Source organism: Musca autumnalis, unplaced genomic scaffold, assembly GCF_047663935.1.
Source record: "Musca autumnalis isolate F117 unplaced genomic scaffold, ASM4766393v1 scaffold_5, whole genome shotgun sequence".
NCBI lineage: Eukaryota > Metazoa > Arthropoda > Insecta > Diptera > Muscidae > Musca > Musca autumnalis.
The window spans coordinates 82,932,319-82,950,832 of record NW_027412088.1 but is presented as its reverse complement, the minus strand read 5'-3'; the positions used below and the strand labels follow the sequence as shown (position 1 = coordinate 82,950,832).

Below are 18,514 nucleotides of genomic sequence, written 5' to 3'. Positions count from 1 at the left end.
GCCTTATCTGCTTGAGCAAGTACCCATGCTTCGGAACCATACATTAGCACGGGTAGTATCAGTGTTTTGTACAGTGTTATTTTTGTTTGACGAGAGGTGGCTTTATTCCTAAACTGCTTACTCAGCCCAAAGTAGCATCTGTTAGCCAACACTATTCTTCTTCGTATTTCACAACTGATGTTATTTGTTGTGTTTATGGCGGTGCCGAGGTAGACGAAGTCCTTTACTACCTCAAAATTATAGGTACCAACATTCACAGATGGTGCGGTGTTTATGGACATATTACGCGTCGATACCATCAACTTGGTTTTTACGCCGTTTACTGCCAGACCAACTTTAGCAGATTCTCTTTCGACTTTTGCAAAGGTGTCAGTTACTTCCTTTACCGATCGACCCATGATGTCAATGTCGTCGGCATAAGCCAGTAACATATGGCTGTTCGTGTATATCGTTCCATTTCTTTTGACCTTCGCGTCTCGTATGACCTTTTCCAGCAGGATGTTGAATAGATCACACGACAGGCCGTCTCATTGTCTGAAACCTCTTTTGGTAGTAAACTCTTCGGAGAGGTTTTTTCCAATTTTAACTGAGGATCTCGTCTCAGTTAATGTCATTCTACAAAGCTTTGCAGGAATACCAAAATCAGACATGGCTTGGAATACCTTTGAACGTATAGGGCTGTCGAATGCTGCTTTATAATCGAAGATGAGTTTGGTAAAGAAGATGAGTTTGATGTCAGACGATGTGCGGATATGTTGGAGAATGATACGCAGCCTGTTGCTTATTCGCAGCGGAGTAGTGGTAATAGTGATGAGAGTTAAAGTTGGGTTATTTGGGTAGCATAATTATTTATTGATTTTTTTAGGATTACCGGGGATTTATTTATTTAATAATTTAAATTTAGTTTTGAATGATGAGTTTTTCTACGAATTTGGGTGATATAATAAGTGATAACAGTTTTTTGGTTAGTCAGCTATGCAATTTTAAAAATAATTTAAATGTTGGTCATATTAATCTTCGAAGTTATAATTTAAGCAAGAACTCGTTTAAAATCCATGAGTTAAGAAAAATCTTAGAAGGAGATAATCTTGCCATTTTCGGGGTCACTGAGTCGTGGTTAAAACCTGTTGTTGCGACGGAGTCAATACGCATACCTGGTTATGAGTGTTACAGAAGCGATCGCCCTGATAGTAGAGGAGGGGGCGTTGTGTTGTATGTGTCTCAGTGTATGAGGCATAAATTGGTGTGTAGGGGCAGTTCTTATGGTGTAGTTGAATATGTATTCTGTGAGGTGAATGTGAACAACAATGTAGTGCTCTTTGGTGTGGTATATCTACCACATGGTGATATCGCGTCAATGGAAGAAGAAATTTCTGATATAGTTGTAAGATACCCCAATGTTGTTATTATGGGTGATTTTAACAATAATATGTTTGATTTGTCACGGAGTTTTGTTGTAAGGAATATTTGTAGTAGAATGAATTTATCTGTTGTTCACAATTCTATGCCCACGCATATTGCTGTTTCACATGGATCTACATCGTTGCTGGATTGTTTCTTTGTGTCTTGACCGAATTTAATTGCTTGTTCAAATCAATTTGCATGTCCTGGTATTTCGGATCATTCGTTTATTTTTCTGTCGGTTAGTATGCACTGTCGTCTGGTTAAGCAGTTTTATGAATATGCTGACTATGACGCTGTTGATTTGTTGGCTCTCGCGGATGCATTTGCTATGTGTGGTTTAGATGGTGTGTATGATGTGGCTGATGTTGATATTCAAGTTGATGTACTTAACCGTGGTTTACGTTATATGCATAATGTTGTTCCGGTTAAAAAGCGGTTCTGTAGAGTCAATCATGACGATTGGTTTAAATCTCCAGACATACGGTATCATCTGTCTGTTAGAGATATAGCCTACAGTGCATATCTTCGTGACAAGAATATTGTTAACTGGAAGAATTACTGTAGATGTCGGAATCGGGCTAAGAAAGTTATCAGGAGACTTAAATTTATAGCGCATGGTGACATTTTTGCGAATAAAACGTCTAAAGATATTTGGTCCATCTTGAATAAAAGTGGTTTGGGAGATGAGGATAGTGAAGTTGATTGTGTAGATGTTGAACAGTTGAATTATAATTTTGTGTCTAATCAAACGGTGAATGAATTTGATGTTTCTTGTATTCCTGATAGTGTTTATGATGGTTTTTCGTTTCGTGCTGTTGATTTGGCTGAAATTGTAAATGCGTTTTATAAGATTAAATCTAAAGCAGTTGGTTATTATGGTTTTCAGCTTAAATTTCTGAGACTTGTGTTCCCTTTAATTGGACGTCATTTGGTGTATATTGTTAATACGATGTTAACTGTGTCTACGTTCCCCGCAGGTTGGAAAATTTCTAAAATAGTGCCTATACGGAAAAGTAATGATTCTCGGGATTATAGACCTATATCAATTATGCCGATAATCTCAAAGATGGTTGAGCATATATTGAAAGATCAAATGCTGAGTTACATCAATGAGCTATCACTGTTGCATGATAGCCAGTATGGATTTAGATGTAACCGTAATACAACGTCCCTCCTTGTTGGATTGACTGACAATGTGAGGAAGACTGTTGGTGGGGGTGGTTGTTGTGTTCTGTTGTCTTTGGAACTTGAAAAGGCCTTTGACAAAATTAATCACTTCATTTTGATTAAGAAGTTGCATCGTTTTTTCAATTTTTCGTCTTCAGCATGTAAGCTTATCTTTTCGTATTTGTTCCGGAGGTTGCAATATGTGAGTTGTAAAAATTGTGTTTCGAGTATGCTACCTGTGAGTAGTGGTGTGCCCCAAGGTTCTGTCCTTGGGCCTTTGTTGTTTATAATGTATATTAATGATTTGTTTGGTTGTATTAATAGTAGAGATTGTATGTCATTTGCCTTTGCTAATGATATACAGGTTTTGTTTAAAGGGGAATATGTTTTTATGGATGTTTTGCAGTCTTCTATTGATTTTAATATTAATATGTTAGTCACGTGGTTGTCCAACAATGGGCTCTCAATAAATACTAGTAAGACTAAGGCTATGTTTTTTGGCAACTTCCAAGAGAGTTCTATAAATGTTTCCATCTATAGGGAGTCTATAGATGTTGTAAGCTCGATGAAGTGTCTTGGTTTGTTGCTTGATAGTGGTTTGGAGTTTGATCTGCATGTTAATTGTTTAGTTTCCAAGGTAAACTTTATTTTAAGAAAGTTGTACTGTTTGGATATTGTCCTACCTAAGAAAATTAGGATACAGGTAGTACATGCATTGATAATGCCGCATTTTTTGTATTGTATTGAGGTTGTTGGTGGAAGTTGTGGCTATGTTTTGCGTAAGCTTAAGCTATTGTTTAATAGGGTCATGCGCTATGTTTTTGTGCTTAAACGTCGTGATCATATTTCTTCGTATGTAGAAGAATTTCTTGGTAGTTCGTTTGATGTTTTTCTGAATATTAGGTGCATGTTGTTTTTCTTTAAGGTGATACAAATCCAAGCCCCTTCCTCTGTTTTAGAGTTATTTGTTTTTAGTAGATCGGAGAGGAATAAACAAATTCATATACCGCGTTTGACCCCTTTTTTGGAAAAATCCTTTTTGGTACGGGTTGCCCGTGTGTTCAATGGTTTACCGCAAGATCTTAAGACATTCAGTGGCTCCTTAATCCGTTATAAAATGAAGTTATTTGAACATTTCAATCGGAGTGATTTTGAAGATTAATAATTTTTCGACTAGTACAAATTTTTGTTATGATTGTTTATGTTCCTTATTTCTAATATTGCTTAGCTGATTACTAAACAGATCTTCATATTTTCCTTAATTACATCCTGTTAATGATTTTTAAGACTATTAAATTTAATGTATTGTTAGATTTAAGCTTTTGGAGTAGTGTATGTTTTGTAGCTTTTCGAACCGCTCTTGGCCCTATGGGCTAGGTTCCCATTTATGAAAATAAATTGAATTGAATTGAATTGGAAGGTGTCGATCTGCATTTCTTGGGTCAAACATATTTGCCATACCTATCTCTATATATCAAATGCTACGGCCTAAATAACTTCGGTCTATTTCTTTTTTCTTTTTAGTACCAATCGAAGACGTTCGAAAAGAAATGTAAATTTGGATAAAACCCACGTCACATGCAATCTAACACCCCGCAGGACTAATGAGAAACTACTCAGAGTATACAGTGTAGAGGGAAATGAAAATGCAGAACAAATACATGAAAATTGTGAAAATAATGTCGGCAACGTTGAGAATACAATAACAACTCACACAGAAAATGAATCAAGAACTCAACATCAAATGAGTAATTTTGGTTGTGACACTTTTCAACTTGAAGATAATATTCCATCTTCAACCCACAATAACATCCAGCAAGAGAATGAAATTACAGTTTCCGATGAAAAAGTTGAGGAACCTTCATTTCAGTTTCGAAAAACACCAAATTTAAAACTTCTTAAAAATAGAAATTCAAGGTTTGAAACCAAAGAAGATTGCGAACTAGTGGCGTGTGATCAGAAGGATGATAAAGAAAAGGGAGATGATGATGATGAAGTTATTGTGTCCGAGGATGAAGATCCTTCTTTTCAATTTCGTAAAACTCCAAATTTAAAACGTTTAAGACGAAGTTTGCTTTCGACATCACGTGCGGCTAAAAGACGAAAACTTGCTTGTCCTAACAATGAAATTTGCGAGACTAGTGATGAGGTGGGTTTGATAAACACAAGTCTAAGTAAGGGAGAAAACAGAAGGCAGAATGTAAAAATCTCTAAAGGGCAAGAAGTTGATTCATCAAAAATTGAAAATAATTCTCCCAAAGAGAATAAAGGGCAGTCTTCAAGAAATCAGCCATTAATCGATTCGAATTCTATGGAAAAACAGCAATTACACCAAAAAGAATGTCTAATAAACATGGGCCATACTGAAAAATCCAATAAGAACTCAGAGGACAAAATTGTTCAAAATTGCCATGTAGTGCCAGTGGATAAAGGCATTAACAAACTTGTGTGGAAAAACTGTCGTGTACGTTTGAAGAGAGTTTCACATCAGCCCACCACATCTTTCAGAGGTGAAAAGGAAGAAGGCGATTTTAACAAAGAGGTCATAAAAGAAAAAATAGAAAATTACGGAGTGAAGACAAAACATATGGAAATATCGAAGAAAGTCGATAATGCACCAGAACTCATTGAAAAATTTAATACCAAAAGTTTATTTAAAAACTGCAGGGTTCGACTTAAAAGGGTGGAACATCAGGAAAATATGCTATCTTCAAAGGAAAATAATAATCAAAATGGTCACTTGGCAAAGGATGGCGTGGAATCGCACAAGAAAGAAAATCAGGCGGAAGGACTTCAAGCTGGACCTCACAAAGTAGAGGATAATGCAACATCAAGTGACATGGAACATTTAAGTCGTAAAGGCGTTACTCAAGAACTTCCTAAATGTTCCAAAGAAAGCAGCAACAATCAATATTCCATTGTGGAAACCACTGAAGAAGAAAACCAAGGCGAAGAATGCCATTCTACAACGGATAATGAGAAACATAACGACACTTCAAGTACCATGGAACATTTAAGATTCGAAACCAGTGAAGATTCAGAGGAAACCTTTAAAACGAATGGAGTAGAATCAAGAGAAACATCGTTTTTAGACATAATAGAGTGCCATGAGGAATGGGAGGATGAACGAAGCCTAATTGTTGATGATAACAATCAAAGTATTGGGGAGAATATGGGCAATTTGAAAGAAAATAACATTGAACTCGATACTAAGGATTTAGAAGATGAGATTAAAGGTAATAATTCAAGTTTAAAGGAAACCAGGGAATCCAATTCAAATGAACAATTCACACTCAGAGCTTTAACTGAAGAAGAAACCCAAGCAAAATCCTTTGGAAATTCAAATAAAATCTGTGAAAATTCCTCAAATTCTTCAAAACAAATATCTCAAGATTCAGGAAAATCTTCAGATTCCTTTACAGCTCCACTGGGATTTACGGGTAATGCAAATGTTTTAAATGTTCTACTAAAATTATCTGCTTTGGGTGAAAGTTTGGGGAAACCTATTGCAACCGAAGAATCCGATAAAACCCCACCGGCCATTCCCAAACATTCCAAGTCTCCATCAATTGAATTTTGCTCTCAAAGTTCAGAAGATGAAATTGCCGAAACTCCAAGTCCACCACCAGTGCACAAACACAACAAAGATAAGAAAATGTCGAAATATTATGAACATTCCATGAACAGTCCTTCGTTATTTACCCAAAATTCAAGTCCAAGTTCTTTGACACAAAACAAACAGCCTGGCAGTTCCTATGAGGACAACATTGTTATAACATCATCCTATGAATCCATGAATAATAACGATTCTCTTTCGTTGGATTCGAAAATCGCATTAACTCCTCTCGATTTACCACCCACAAGAGATGAAGTCTTGAAAGGTTGTGAAAAACTCAAACTACATAAATATGAATTTCAACAGCCATTCTACAGTAATCCCGATGATGTTACCAAACACAAAGAGATTGGTTTTACAATTCTGCAAATAAATAGCAACAAACTCAATGATGTGGAAGAATTTCAAAGTATTTTGGGTAATGACATCAAAGGCCTTAATTCGTGGAGGCGCCGGCAATTGGCTCTTTTGGGAGGACCGGAAATGTTAAACAAATACCGCAATGCCCAGCGTGTGCGTGAATATTTTGCCACTCAAAAACAAGTGGCCATAGAACCACTAATGTCTGCCCCCTCTAGACATGATGCGAAATTGTGGCTCAAGGCCAGAGAGTTATTGAAACAAAAAGGTAATCTTAAGGATGAGGAGAAACCTCGAAACCTAACTGAAGAAGATAGTCCAATAAAAGTTAAACGTCAAAAGGTAACAATGATGCTGAATGCAGGTGGTGATGGCGATGGTAGCGGTGACAATGATAGTGACAATAGCTTAGATTGTTCTTCGATGAGTCTAACCCTAACCCCTCTAACTCCTAGCACTCCTGCAACTAAAGAAACTTCCCAATTAAAAGAAAAAATCAATAAAAGTTTTACTCCGGTTACCACAAAGCTGGAAAAAATCCCCTTAGAACGTCTTAATCCGCTAACAAGAAGACGGCACAATAGACGTGTGCTACGAAGAGTTTCGTTGAATAAAGCAATGCAGGAAGCTTTGGAGAAACATAATTCAATATCTAGTCAAGAAAATTCAAAGAAAATGGAAGAAGTTATTCCCAAATCAGCAGATGAAAGTATTCTACCGCATTCTTCACAAACTAGTGAGTCAAGTATATCAAGTCAAACGGCTTTGGCCGAGATGGAGAGATCTTCATTTATGCGTCAATTAGAAGGCCATGATGTAACTACTGTTGGTGGCGCCCACAGCGGTCACTGTGATGATACAACTTTCAACAGTAGCTATGGTTTTAAGGTGGCCTTGGAAAATCTACAACAAGCCAAGGCAGATATTGAGGTAAGTGAAGGAACTTGTAGACTAGCTTTATCTTTAAGGATGTGCAGCCATCTCTAAGTAAAGTGACTGATTCACTAAGAGACCTTTGGTTTATTGTGTTAATCCTGGATAGGTTTGAAGATCAGAGAGTTTTTATGGCTACTACTTGTTGAGTTGAAGATAACGAAGAAGTTTCCGAAATATAGCTACGAAGCACCCTCTATTTTAGGAAGGGTCTTACAAAGCATCCTTTCTTCTGGGAAGGGTCTTAGGAAGCACCATTTCTTCTAGGAATGGTCTTACAAAGCACCCTTTTTTTAGAAAGAGTCTTAAGAAGCAGCCTTTTTTCTAGGAAAGGTCTTAGGAAGCACTGTTTCTTCTAGGAAGGGTCTTAGGAAGCACCCTTTCTTCTAGGAAGGGTCTTAAGAAGTACCCTTTCTTCTGGGAAGAGTCTTACAAAGCACCCTTTCTTCTGGGAAGGGTCTTACAAAGCACCCTTTCTTCTTAGGAAGGGTCTTACGAAGCAGCCTTTTTTCTAGAAAGAGTCGTAAGAAGCACCCTCTCTTCTAAAAAGGGTCTTACGAATCACCGTTTCTTCTAAAAAGGGTCTTACTAAGCAGCGTTTCTTCTAAAAAGGGTCTAAGAAGTAGACTTTCTTCTACAAATGGTCTTACGAAGCACCCTTTCTTCTAGGAAGGGTCTTACGAAGCAGCCTTTTTTCTAGAAAGAGTCTTAAGAAGCGCCCATTCTTCTAGGAAGGGTCTTACAAAGCAAAGGGTCTTAGGAAGCACCCTTTCATCTAGGAAGTGTCTTAGGAAGCACCCTTTTTTCTAGAAATGGTCTTAAGAAGCACCCTTTTTTCTAGAAATGGTCTTAAGAAGCACCCTTTCTTCTAGAAAGGGTCTTAGGAAGCAACCTTTCTTCTAGGAAGGGTCTTACAAAGCACCCTTTCTTCTAGGGAGGGTCTTACGAAGCACCATTTCTTCTAGGAAGTGTCTTAGGAAGCACCCTTTCTTCTAGGAAGGGTCTTACGAAACACCCTTTTTTCTAGAAAGGGTCTTAAGAAGCACCCTTTCTTCTAGGAAGGGTCTTAGGAAGCACCCTTTCTTCTAGGAAGGGTCTTAGGAAGCACCCTTTCTTCTAGGAATGGTCTTACGAAGCACCCTTTCTTCTAGGAAGGGCCTTATGAAGCACCCTTTCTTCTAGGAAGGGTCTTACGAAGCAGCCTTTTTTCTAGAAAGAGTCTTAAGAAGCGCCCTTTCTTCTAGGAAGGGTCTTACAAAGCACCCTTTCTTCTAGGAAGGGTCTTATGAAGCACCATTTCTTCTAGGAAGGGTCTTACCAAGCACCCTCTCTTCTAGGAAGGGTCTTACGAAGCAGCCTTTTTTCTAGAAAGAGTCTTAAGAAGCGCCCTTTCTTCTAGGAAGGGTCTTACAAAGCACCCTTTCTTCTAGGAAGGGTCTTAAGAAGCGCCTTTTCTTTCTAGGAAGGGTCTTACAAAGCACCCTTTCTTCTAGGGAGGGTCTTACGAAGCACCATTTCTTCTAGGAAGTGTCTTAGGAAGCACCCTTTCTTCTAGGAAGGGTCTTACGAAACACCCTTTTTTCTAGAAAGGGTCTTAAGAAGCACCCTTTCTTCTAGGAAGGGTCTAATGAAGCACCCTTTCTTCTAGGAAGGGTCTTACGAAGCAGCCTTTTTTCTAGAAAGAGTCTTAAGAAGCGCCCTTTCTTCTAGGAAGGGTCTTACAAAGCACCCTTTCTTCTAGGAAGGGTCTTAAGAAGCGCCCTTTCTTCTAGGAAGGGTCTTACAAAGCACCCTTTCTTCTAGGGAGGGTCTTACGAAGCACCATTTCTTCTAGGAAGTGTCTTAGGAAGCACCCTTTCTTCTAGGAAGGGTCTTACGAAACACCCTTTTTTCTAGAAAGGGTCTTAAGAAGCACCCTTTCTTCTAGGAAGGGTCTTAGGAAGCACCCTTTCTTCTAGGAAGGTCTTAGGAAGCACCCTTTCTTCTAGGAATGGTCTTACGAAGCACCCTTTCTTCTAGGAAGGGCCTTACGAAGCACCCTTTCTTCTAGGAAGGGTCTTACGAAGCATCCTTTTTTCTAGAAAGAGTCTTAAGAAGCGCCCTTTCTTCTAGGAAGGGTCTTACAAAGCACCCTTTCTTCTAGGAAGAGTCTTAGGAAGCCCCTTTATTCTAGGAAGGGTCTTAGGAAGCACCCTTTCTTCTAGGAAGGGTCTTATGAAGCACCATTTCTTCTAGGAAGGGTTTTACCAAGCACCCTCTCTTCTAGGAAGGGTCTTATCAAGCACCCTCTCTTCTAGGAAGGGTCTTACGAAGCACTCTTTCTTTTAGAAAGGGTCTTACGAAGCAGCCTTCTAAAAAAGGTCTTACGAAGCAGGATTTCTTCTAGGAAGGGTCTTTCGAAGCACACATTCTTCTAGAGAGGTTCATACGGAGCACCCTATCTTATAGATAAGGTCATACAAAGCACTTTTTCTTATAGAAAAGGTCATACGAAGCACTCTTTCTTCTAGAAAAGTTCAGATGTAAAGACCCCTTCTGCTCATCAAAAAAAAAAAAAACTGCATTCCGCTTGTGTATAAGGACACCCTTCTCCTCGTCTCTAAAGAATTCTCCTGTTCGTCTACAAATTCTATTCTGGTTGTCCATTAGCGCTTTCTTATAAACGCCAATTAAGAAAGGTATCATGTTAGTTTCTAATTTTAACTATTCCTACCATTTCAGTTCAATTATCTTACCATTGTTACACTGGAGTTATTTGTGGCCACACGTGATGACCTCTTTCCTAATCCACAAATCGATGAGATTCGTTGTATATTTTATGGCATTGAAAATAGTATTCCCAGTGATCATGAAAATGATAGCGATAAGAAGTTACCAAGAAAATCCTGTGGTTACATTATGGTACATGATCCACGTGATAAGACGCCTAAGGAGGGTCACATTCACGGCTTGGATAAAGATATTCATGCGACAATTGTAAATACGGAGGTTGAGGCATTGGAGGCTCTATTGGGTTTAGTTCAGCGCTGGGATCCTGATATTTATGCTGGCTATGAAATTGAAATGTCTTCCTGGGGTTATATTATTGATCGAGCAAAATATTTATGTTTAAATATTGCACCGCTTTTATCAAGAGTTCCAACGCAAAAGACAAGGGAATTTGTGGATGAAGATCGTGATTCATTTACTGATTTGGATGTGGAGGTAAGTAAGCTGTTCACTTGATTTGCTAACTTTAATAATATACTACTTTTTTCTTTGTGGCTACAGATGAAACTTTGTGGCCGCATTTTATTGGATGTTTGGCGTCTGATGCGCTCCGAGATAGCCTTGACTTCTTATACCTTTGAAAATGTCATGTATCACATAATGCACAAACGATGCCCCTGCCATAGTTATCGCACACTGACCGAATGGTATTTTTCACCTGGCTCCCGCTGGATTGTTTTGGAATATTATTTGGAGCGAGTAAGGGGGACATTGGCTTTGTTGGATCAGTTGGATTTAATTGGACGCACCAGTGAAATGGCCAAATTAATTGGCATCCAATTCTATGAGGTATTATCGAGAGGTTCTCAGTTTCGGGTGGAGAGTATGATGTTAAGGTAGGATTTTAGATTCCTTTAAAGCTGGGATATAAAACTTTATATATCTTTTAGAATAGCCAAACCCAGAAACCTGGTACCCGCTTCACCAAGTGTCCAACAAAGAGCCCACATGAGGGCACCCGAGTATTTGCCCCTAATTTTAGAGCCTCAATCGCGTTTCTATGCTGATCCCTTAATTGTTTTGGATTTTCAAAGTTTATATCCAAGCATGATAATTGGTTATAATTATTGTTTTTCCACATGTCTGGGACGTGTGGAACATTTGGGAATGTAAGACGATTCAATATGCCATATGTTAGCAATCTATAATTCCTCCATTTTTTCAGATCAACACCATTTGAGTTTGGAGCCTCTCAGTTACGTGTCTCTCCCACAATGCTGCGAAAATTGGTAGATCGAGATCTTATTACAATTTCTCCCTGCGGTGTGGTCTTTGTTAAATCTTCAGTACGTGAAGGTATTCTACCGCGAATGTTGACAGAAATTTTAGATACCCGTCAAATGGTGAAACAGTCAATGAAGTTACACAAATCGAATTCAGCTTTACAACGCATCCTACATTCACGTCAATTGGGTTTGAAATTAATGGCCAATGTTACCTATGGTTATACGGCAGCAAATTTTAGTGGTCGTATGCCCTGTGTTGAAGTGGGTGATTCAGTGGTGGCCAAAGGACGAGAAACACTAGAGAGAGCAATTAAAACTGTTGAAGCCAATGAGAAATGGAATGTTAAGGTCGTCTATGGTGATACCGATTCTTTGTTTGTTTTAGTTCCGGGACGTAATCGTGAGGAAGCTTTTCGTATTGGTGAAGAAATTGCCGATGTGGTTACAAAACAGAATCCTCATCCGGTTAAATTGAAACTGGAGAAGGTCTATCAACCATGTATACTGCAGGTAAGACGGGATTTTGAAATCAAATCGACAGAAGAGAGTCTTTTCAAACGAGATATAGACGAGCCAAAAGTTGTCTTTATATACGAGCCGGAGACCCTTTCTAGAAGAAAGTGTGCTTCTTAATACCCTTTCTAGAAGATTGGTGCTTCTTAAGATCCTTTCTGGAACGAAGGGTGCTTCTTAAGACCCTTTCTAGAAGAAAGGGTGCTTCATAAGACCCTTTCTAAAAGAAAGGGTGCTTCATAAGACCCTTTCTAGAAGAAAGGGTGCTTCATAATAAACACCTGCATGGATACAACTGAATATATCAGTTCCGACATTTTTCAACATTGAGTGAGTATGGATATGTAGAATGTAGTTTCAGTTACAAGTTGATACTGATACTTTTTCAAACAGGTATGATATGAGTTGGTATAGGCAGAAAAAAGGAACATATTTGTTTATATCTGGTTTGTACAAACTGATATAAATGGATATTGGTGTGATACAATAAGTATTTATTGTATGTAGCTCAAACAAAATAGGAATTGAAATAGAAAAATTCCCACAGAGCTGAATTTTGGTGGAAATGTAGGATTTGTCATTACAAATGAGGTCCTAAAAATCTCTGTTGATCCCATGCGTGCAAAGAAACTTATTCATGGTCATAGGTCATATTTTTGGGATTTTTTATTATATATGTCAAAAACTGTGAGCCTTACCAAAAAGTGACTAAAGCAAAAGACAACGACCGTAAAATTCTCTATAAGATATAGCGTTCCTAAAAGTCACATAATAATGATATGCACATATAAAGCACCTATAACTTATTTGACCCGAAAGTCAGGATACAAAATCTGGTTAGACATGGTGCTACTGGACCGAGTACTACAAACCAAATCAATCAATTTCTTCAGAATCATTCCATGGACCAATAACAAATTCTGCATTATGAAAACCATTAGGAATAACAAAATCGTTTAATTTGTTATGGAGGGTATATTATGTTTGTCATTCTGTTTGTAACTCCTCGAAATAATAATTTAAGATCATATAAAGTGTATATGTTCTTTATCAGCCTGCTTCTACACCGATATCGCCCCATGACGGTACTTCTGTGGAAATGACTTTAATGTCCGAAGTATGTAGGTGGATAATACTTCGGTAAATGTATTGTAGGTCCATTCAGATTGGAACAACCCCTACCTTACAAAGTGACGCGTCGTTTTAAGGGCTTTTGAAGGTATTATTCTCTTAAGGTCAATCCCCGACCAGAACAACAACATTTTCGGCGGTGGTGGCCTGAGTATTTCAGCCATGAAAACTTATTTACAAGTTGTGTCGTAAGATACTCCGTTCGGGCTCGGACTTGAAACTTATTTACAAGTTGTGTCGTAAGATACTCCGTTCGGACTAGGCGATAAAAGTAAGTCCCATATCATTGTGCCAAAATGAATCGCTGTGCACTCATTGATATGGAAGAAGTATGCCTTCTCCCTTCCGGGATGTTGTAGGCACATATAATATGTAAGTATTTGTTTAAACTAACCATAGGAAAGCAAATATGTTACTCTCTCTCTCTATCTCCCTCTCTTTTTAATCAGTAACACACCAATTTAAAAATGTAACAAGCTAACACTTCCCTGCGGGAAGTAAATTGGTTTAAAGGTGTTTTAAACCTAGTTTTGAAATAACCACAAAACAGCTTCAATATAACAAAACTATTTGCAATAAATATTTGAAATATAATAAAACTATTTTTGATAAATATTCGCGTTTTCATTATTAGGTCGGAAACTTTTCTAGTAGCCCTCGTACATTCCACTCACTGAACCCAGAAAAACATTCGACTTGATGCGTTCAGTTATAACAGTTCATGTCTTTAATATTTATTTATCCCCTAAATAATAAAAATGTTTAAAAATGTTATTTTTTATGAAATTTTCCTTAGAAGTTATTCACACAAGCCTGTAGTATCTGTTGGTATCTGTAGTATTTGAAAAATATCTGTTGTACAACAGATACTTGAGAACGAAAAAACAAATAAAGTTCTCACTCGTTCATATACAACACAGAACTGTTTCTAACAGTTATGTTATTGTGAGTATACACAACCCAAACAATATCATAACTGTTACACCCATTCCCACATTTATATCATATTATATCTGTTATGTATATGATATATCTGTTTTGTTGATATAAACAGTTATACCATTGCACGTGTTTACTTCATAAGACCCTTTCTAGAAGAAAGGGTGCTTCTTAAGACCCTTTCTAGAAGAAAGGGCGCTTCTTAAGACCCTTTCTAGAAGAAAGGGTGCTTCTTAAGACCCTTTCTAGAAGAAAGGGTGCTTCTTAAGACTCTTTCTAGAAGAAAGGGTGCTTCATAAGACCCTTTCTAAAAGAAAGGGTGCTTCATAAGACCCTTTCTAGAAGAAAGGGTGCTTCTTAAGACCCTTTCTAGAAGAAAGTGTGCTTCATAAGACCCTTTCTAGAAGAAAGGGTGCTTCATAAGACCCTTTCTAAAAGAAAGGGTGCTTCATAAGACCCTTTCTAGAAGAAAGGGTGCTTCTTAAGACCCTTTCTAGAAGAAAGGGTGCCTCTTAAGACCCTTTCTAGAGGAAAGGGTGCTTCTTAAGACCCTTTCTAGAAGAAAGGGTGCCTCTTAAGACCCTTTCTAGAGGAAAGGGTGCTTCTTAAGACCCTTTCTAGAAGAAAGGGTGCTTCTTAAGACCCTTTCTAGAAGAAAGGGTGCTTCTTAAGACCCTTTCTAGAAGAAAGGGTGCCTCTTAAGACCCTTTCTAGAGGAAAGGGTGCCTCTTAAGACCCTTTCTAGAAGAAAGGGTGCTTCTTAAGACCCTTTCTAGAAGAAAGGGTGCTTCTTAAGACCCTTTCTAGAAGAAAGGGTGCTTCTTAAGACCCTTTCTAGAAGAAAGGGTGCTTCTTAAGACCCTTTCTAGAAGAAAGGGTGCTTCTTAAGACCCTTTCTAGAAGAAAGGGTGCCTCTTAAGACCCTTTCTAGAGGAAAGGGTGCTTCTTAAGACCCTTTCTAGAAGAAAGGGTGCCTCTTAAGACCCTTTCTAGAGGAAAGGGTGCTTCTTAAGACCCTTTCTAGAAGAAAGGGTGCTTCTTAAGACCCTTTCTAGAAGAAAGGGTGCTTCTTAAGACCCTTTCTAGAAGAAAGGGCGCTTCTTAAGACCCTTTCTAGAAGAAAGGGTGCTTCTTAAGACCCTTTCTAGAAGAAAGGGTGCTTCTTAAGACTCTTTCTAGAAGAAAGGGTGCTTCATAAGACCCTTTCTAAAAGAAAGGGTGCTTCATAAGACTCTTTCTAGAAGAAAGGGTGCTTCTTAAGACCCTTTCTAGAAGAAAGTGTGCTTCATAAGACCCTTTCTAGAAGAAAGGGTGCTTCTTAAGACCCTTTCTAGAAGAAAGGGCGCTTCTTAAGACCCTTTCTAGAAGAAAGGGTGCTTCTTAAGACCCTTTCTAGAAGAAAGGGTGCTTCTTAAGACTCTTTCTAGAAGAAAGGGTGCTTCATAAGACCCTTTCTAAAAGAAAGGGTGCTTCATAAGACCCTTTCTAGAAGAAAGGGTGCTTCTTAAGACCCTTTCTAGAAGAAAGTGTGCTTCATAAGACCCTTTCTAGAAGAAAGGGTGCTTCATAAGACCCTTTCTAAAAGAAAGGGTGCTTCATAAGACCCTTTCTAAAAGAAAGGGTGCTTCATAAGACCCTTTCTAGAAGAAAGGGTGCTTCTTAAGACTCTTTCTAGAAGAAAGGGTGCCTCTTAAGACCCTTTCTAGAGGAAAGGGTGCTTCTTAAGACCCTTTCTAGAAGAAAGGGTGCCTCTTAAGACCCTTTCTAGAGGAAAGGGTGCTTCTTAAGACCCTTTCTAGAAGAAAGGGTGCTTCTTAAGACCCTTTCTAGAAGAAAGGGTGCTTCTTAAGACCCTTTCTAGAAGAAAGGGTGCCTCTTAAGACCCTTTCTAGAGGAAAGGGTGCCTCTTAAGACCCTTTCTAGAAGAAAGGGTGCTTCTTAAGACCCTTTCTAGAAGAAAGGGTGCTTCTTAAGACCCTTTCTAGAAGAAAGGGTGCTTCTTAAGACCCTTTCTAGAAGAAAGGGTGTTTCTTAAGACCCTTTATAGAAGAAAGGGTGTTTCTTAAGACCCTTTATAGAAGAAAGGGTGTTTCTTAAGACCCATTCTAGAAGAAAGGGTACTTCTTAAGACCCTTTCTAGAAGAAAGGGTGCTTCTTAAGACCCTTTCTAGAAGAAAGGGTGCTTCTTAAGACCCTTTCTAGAAGAAAGGGAGCTTCTTAAGACCCTTTCTAGAAGAAAGGGAGCTTCTTAAGACCCTTTCTAAAAGAAAGGGTGCTTCATGAGACCCTTTCTAGAAGAAAGGGTGCTTCATGAGACCCTTTCTAGAAGAAAGGGTGCTTCATGAGACCCTTTCTAGAAGAAAGGGTGCTTCATGAGACCCTTTCTAGAAGAAAGGGTGCTTCATGAGACCCTTTCTAGAAGAAAGGGTGCTTCATGAGACCCTTTCTAGAAGAAAGGGTTCTTTTCTAGAAGAAAGGGTGCTTCATGAGACCCTTTCTAGAAGAAAGGGTGCTTCATGAGACCCTTTCTAGAAGAAAGGGTGCTTCATGAGACCCTTTCTGGAAGAAAGGGTGCCGAAGCAAGTCTATAGATGAGCTAGGAAGTTTTTTTATTAACGAGTGGAAGAGAGTCTTTATAGACGATCGTAAGGGAGTCTTTATAGATGAGCCGAATGCAGCCTTTATAGACGTGTCAAAGGGAATCTTAATAGGCGAGCCAAAGGGAGTCTTCATAGACGAACCGAAGGAAGTCTTTATAGAAGTGCAGTGTTTTATTCTTTTTAGACAAGAAAAAGGCAGTCTTTACAGACAAGCTGAAGTCTCGAAGCTTGTTAGTAAATCGGACGAATTTGAATTGAATCGTCTTAGAGAAACCAGCCAATAGTCTGACCAAACTGCCGTTTTCCTCAGGTCACTTTATTTGATCTGTATATTACCTTCTGGGTCTGTTTTTTTTCTTTTTTAATTTAGACCAAAAAACGATATGTCGGATATATGTATGAAACCCCTGATCAAGAAGAACCAGTTTATGAGGCAAAAGGCATTGAGACGGTGCGTCGAGATGGTTGTCCCATGGTTGCTAAGGTAAGTTGGAAGAACTGGGATTTTTAATATCTTAAATATAATTTTATTCTTTCAAACTGTAGATGTTGGAAAAGGTCCTGCGCATACTTTTCGAAACGGCAGACGTCAGCCAAGTAAAGCAGTATGTGTGTAGGCAATTTACCAAACTTCTATCGGGTCGGGCCAATCTACAAGATTTAATATTTGCCAAGGAATTTAGAGGCATGAATGGTTATAAGGCCAATGCCTGTGTACCAGCACTGGAATTAACAAGGTAAAGATCATCATTTTGTTAATGGACAACATTTCCCATTTCAATTCTGTGTGTTTCTTTCAAACAGAAAATGGCTACAAACAGATCCACGTCGCATACCACGGCGTGGTGAACGTGTGCCTTTCATAATAACCAATGGACCACCGGGTGTGCCGTTGATACGTTTAATACGTCATCCCCATGAGGTATTGGCCGACGAGGGTCTTAAAATTAATGCCATCTATTATATAACCAAGGCCATAATACCGCCATTGAATCGTTGTTTACTTTTAATTGGGGCTGATGTTAATGAATGGTAGGTCATGTGTTTACAAGAGTCCTAAAACCCCAAACTAATTTAAATATTCTTCCACGAAAGGTTCACCAACTTACCGCGAAAAATCCTCATGACACCAGCCTTGTCGACGGCCAATGAAGTCATTTCCTGTGGCAATAGCAAATCAAAGAAAAGTACAATTTCACAATTTTTCTCATCCACTAATTGCATGGTGGATTGTGGTCGTCAAACTAAACAGGGTATTTGTGATGCTTGCTGCGGTAATCCCACGCGTTCAATGGTTATATTACAGACAAAAATGTCCAAAATCGAAAGAGCCTATTTGACCACACAACACATTTGTCAGGCATGTTGTGGAAGGATTGGTGATTTGAAATGCAGTTCTTTGGACTGCCCCGTTTTGTATGTTCTAGAAGTTAAACGTCGTGATTTACAACAAATTGTACATTTTCGTAATTTAATTGAAGAGAAATTTTAATGTTAAGTTTTGCATGAATTTTGAAAATTATGTTAAATAATTGTTTGTAACTATTTTATGTGAAATATATTTTTGCAGGTACAAAAATATAATCCTTATCTATTGCTATAAAACTTCAAGAGGTTGCAAAGTATTAAAATTGGGGAATCTGCGAATCCTAAAGAAGAAATGAGACAGCATATTTATTTATTTATTTACTGTACTGTTGAATGTTTGACAAGTAAATAACTACTCAAGTATATTCTGTAGTCGTCGTTAAACTGGCCTCGGCCTCATTATAAAACGCTAACCTTATGAAGGCAGAACCATGGTGAATCCAGGAGGATTGTCCATCGGCCGAATCCGATATAATTAGACTTTCGAG

At 38.4% G+C, this 18,514-nt stretch overlaps 1 protein-coding gene across 1 annotated transcript in view; it reads left to right on the top strand.

The window, feature by feature from the left end:
• The window catches only part of PolZ1 (DNA polymerase zeta catalytic subunit), a 28,158-nt gene extending 9,916 nt beyond the window's left edge, over positions 1 to 18,242 (top strand). The window contains exons 10-18 of the mRNA XM_073988853.1: positions 4,096 to 7,477; positions 10,202 to 10,684; positions 10,751 to 11,085; positions 11,140 to 11,358; positions 11,415 to 11,985; positions 17,029 to 17,142; positions 17,205 to 17,395; positions 17,463 to 17,690; positions 17,754 to 18,242. Coding sequence (XP_073844954.1) covers positions 4,096 to 7,477; positions 10,202 to 10,684; positions 10,751 to 11,085; positions 11,140 to 11,358; positions 11,415 to 11,985; positions 17,029 to 17,142; positions 17,205 to 17,395; positions 17,463 to 17,690; positions 17,754 to 18,150 — 5,920 coding nt within the window. The 3' untranslated portion in view covers positions 18,151 to 18,242. The remainder of the gene's footprint in view (positions 1 to 4,095; positions 7,478 to 10,201; positions 10,685 to 10,750; positions 11,086 to 11,139; positions 11,359 to 11,414; positions 11,986 to 17,028; positions 17,143 to 17,204; positions 17,396 to 17,462; positions 17,691 to 17,753) is intronic.
• Positions 18,243 to 18,514: the final 272 nt, after the last annotated feature.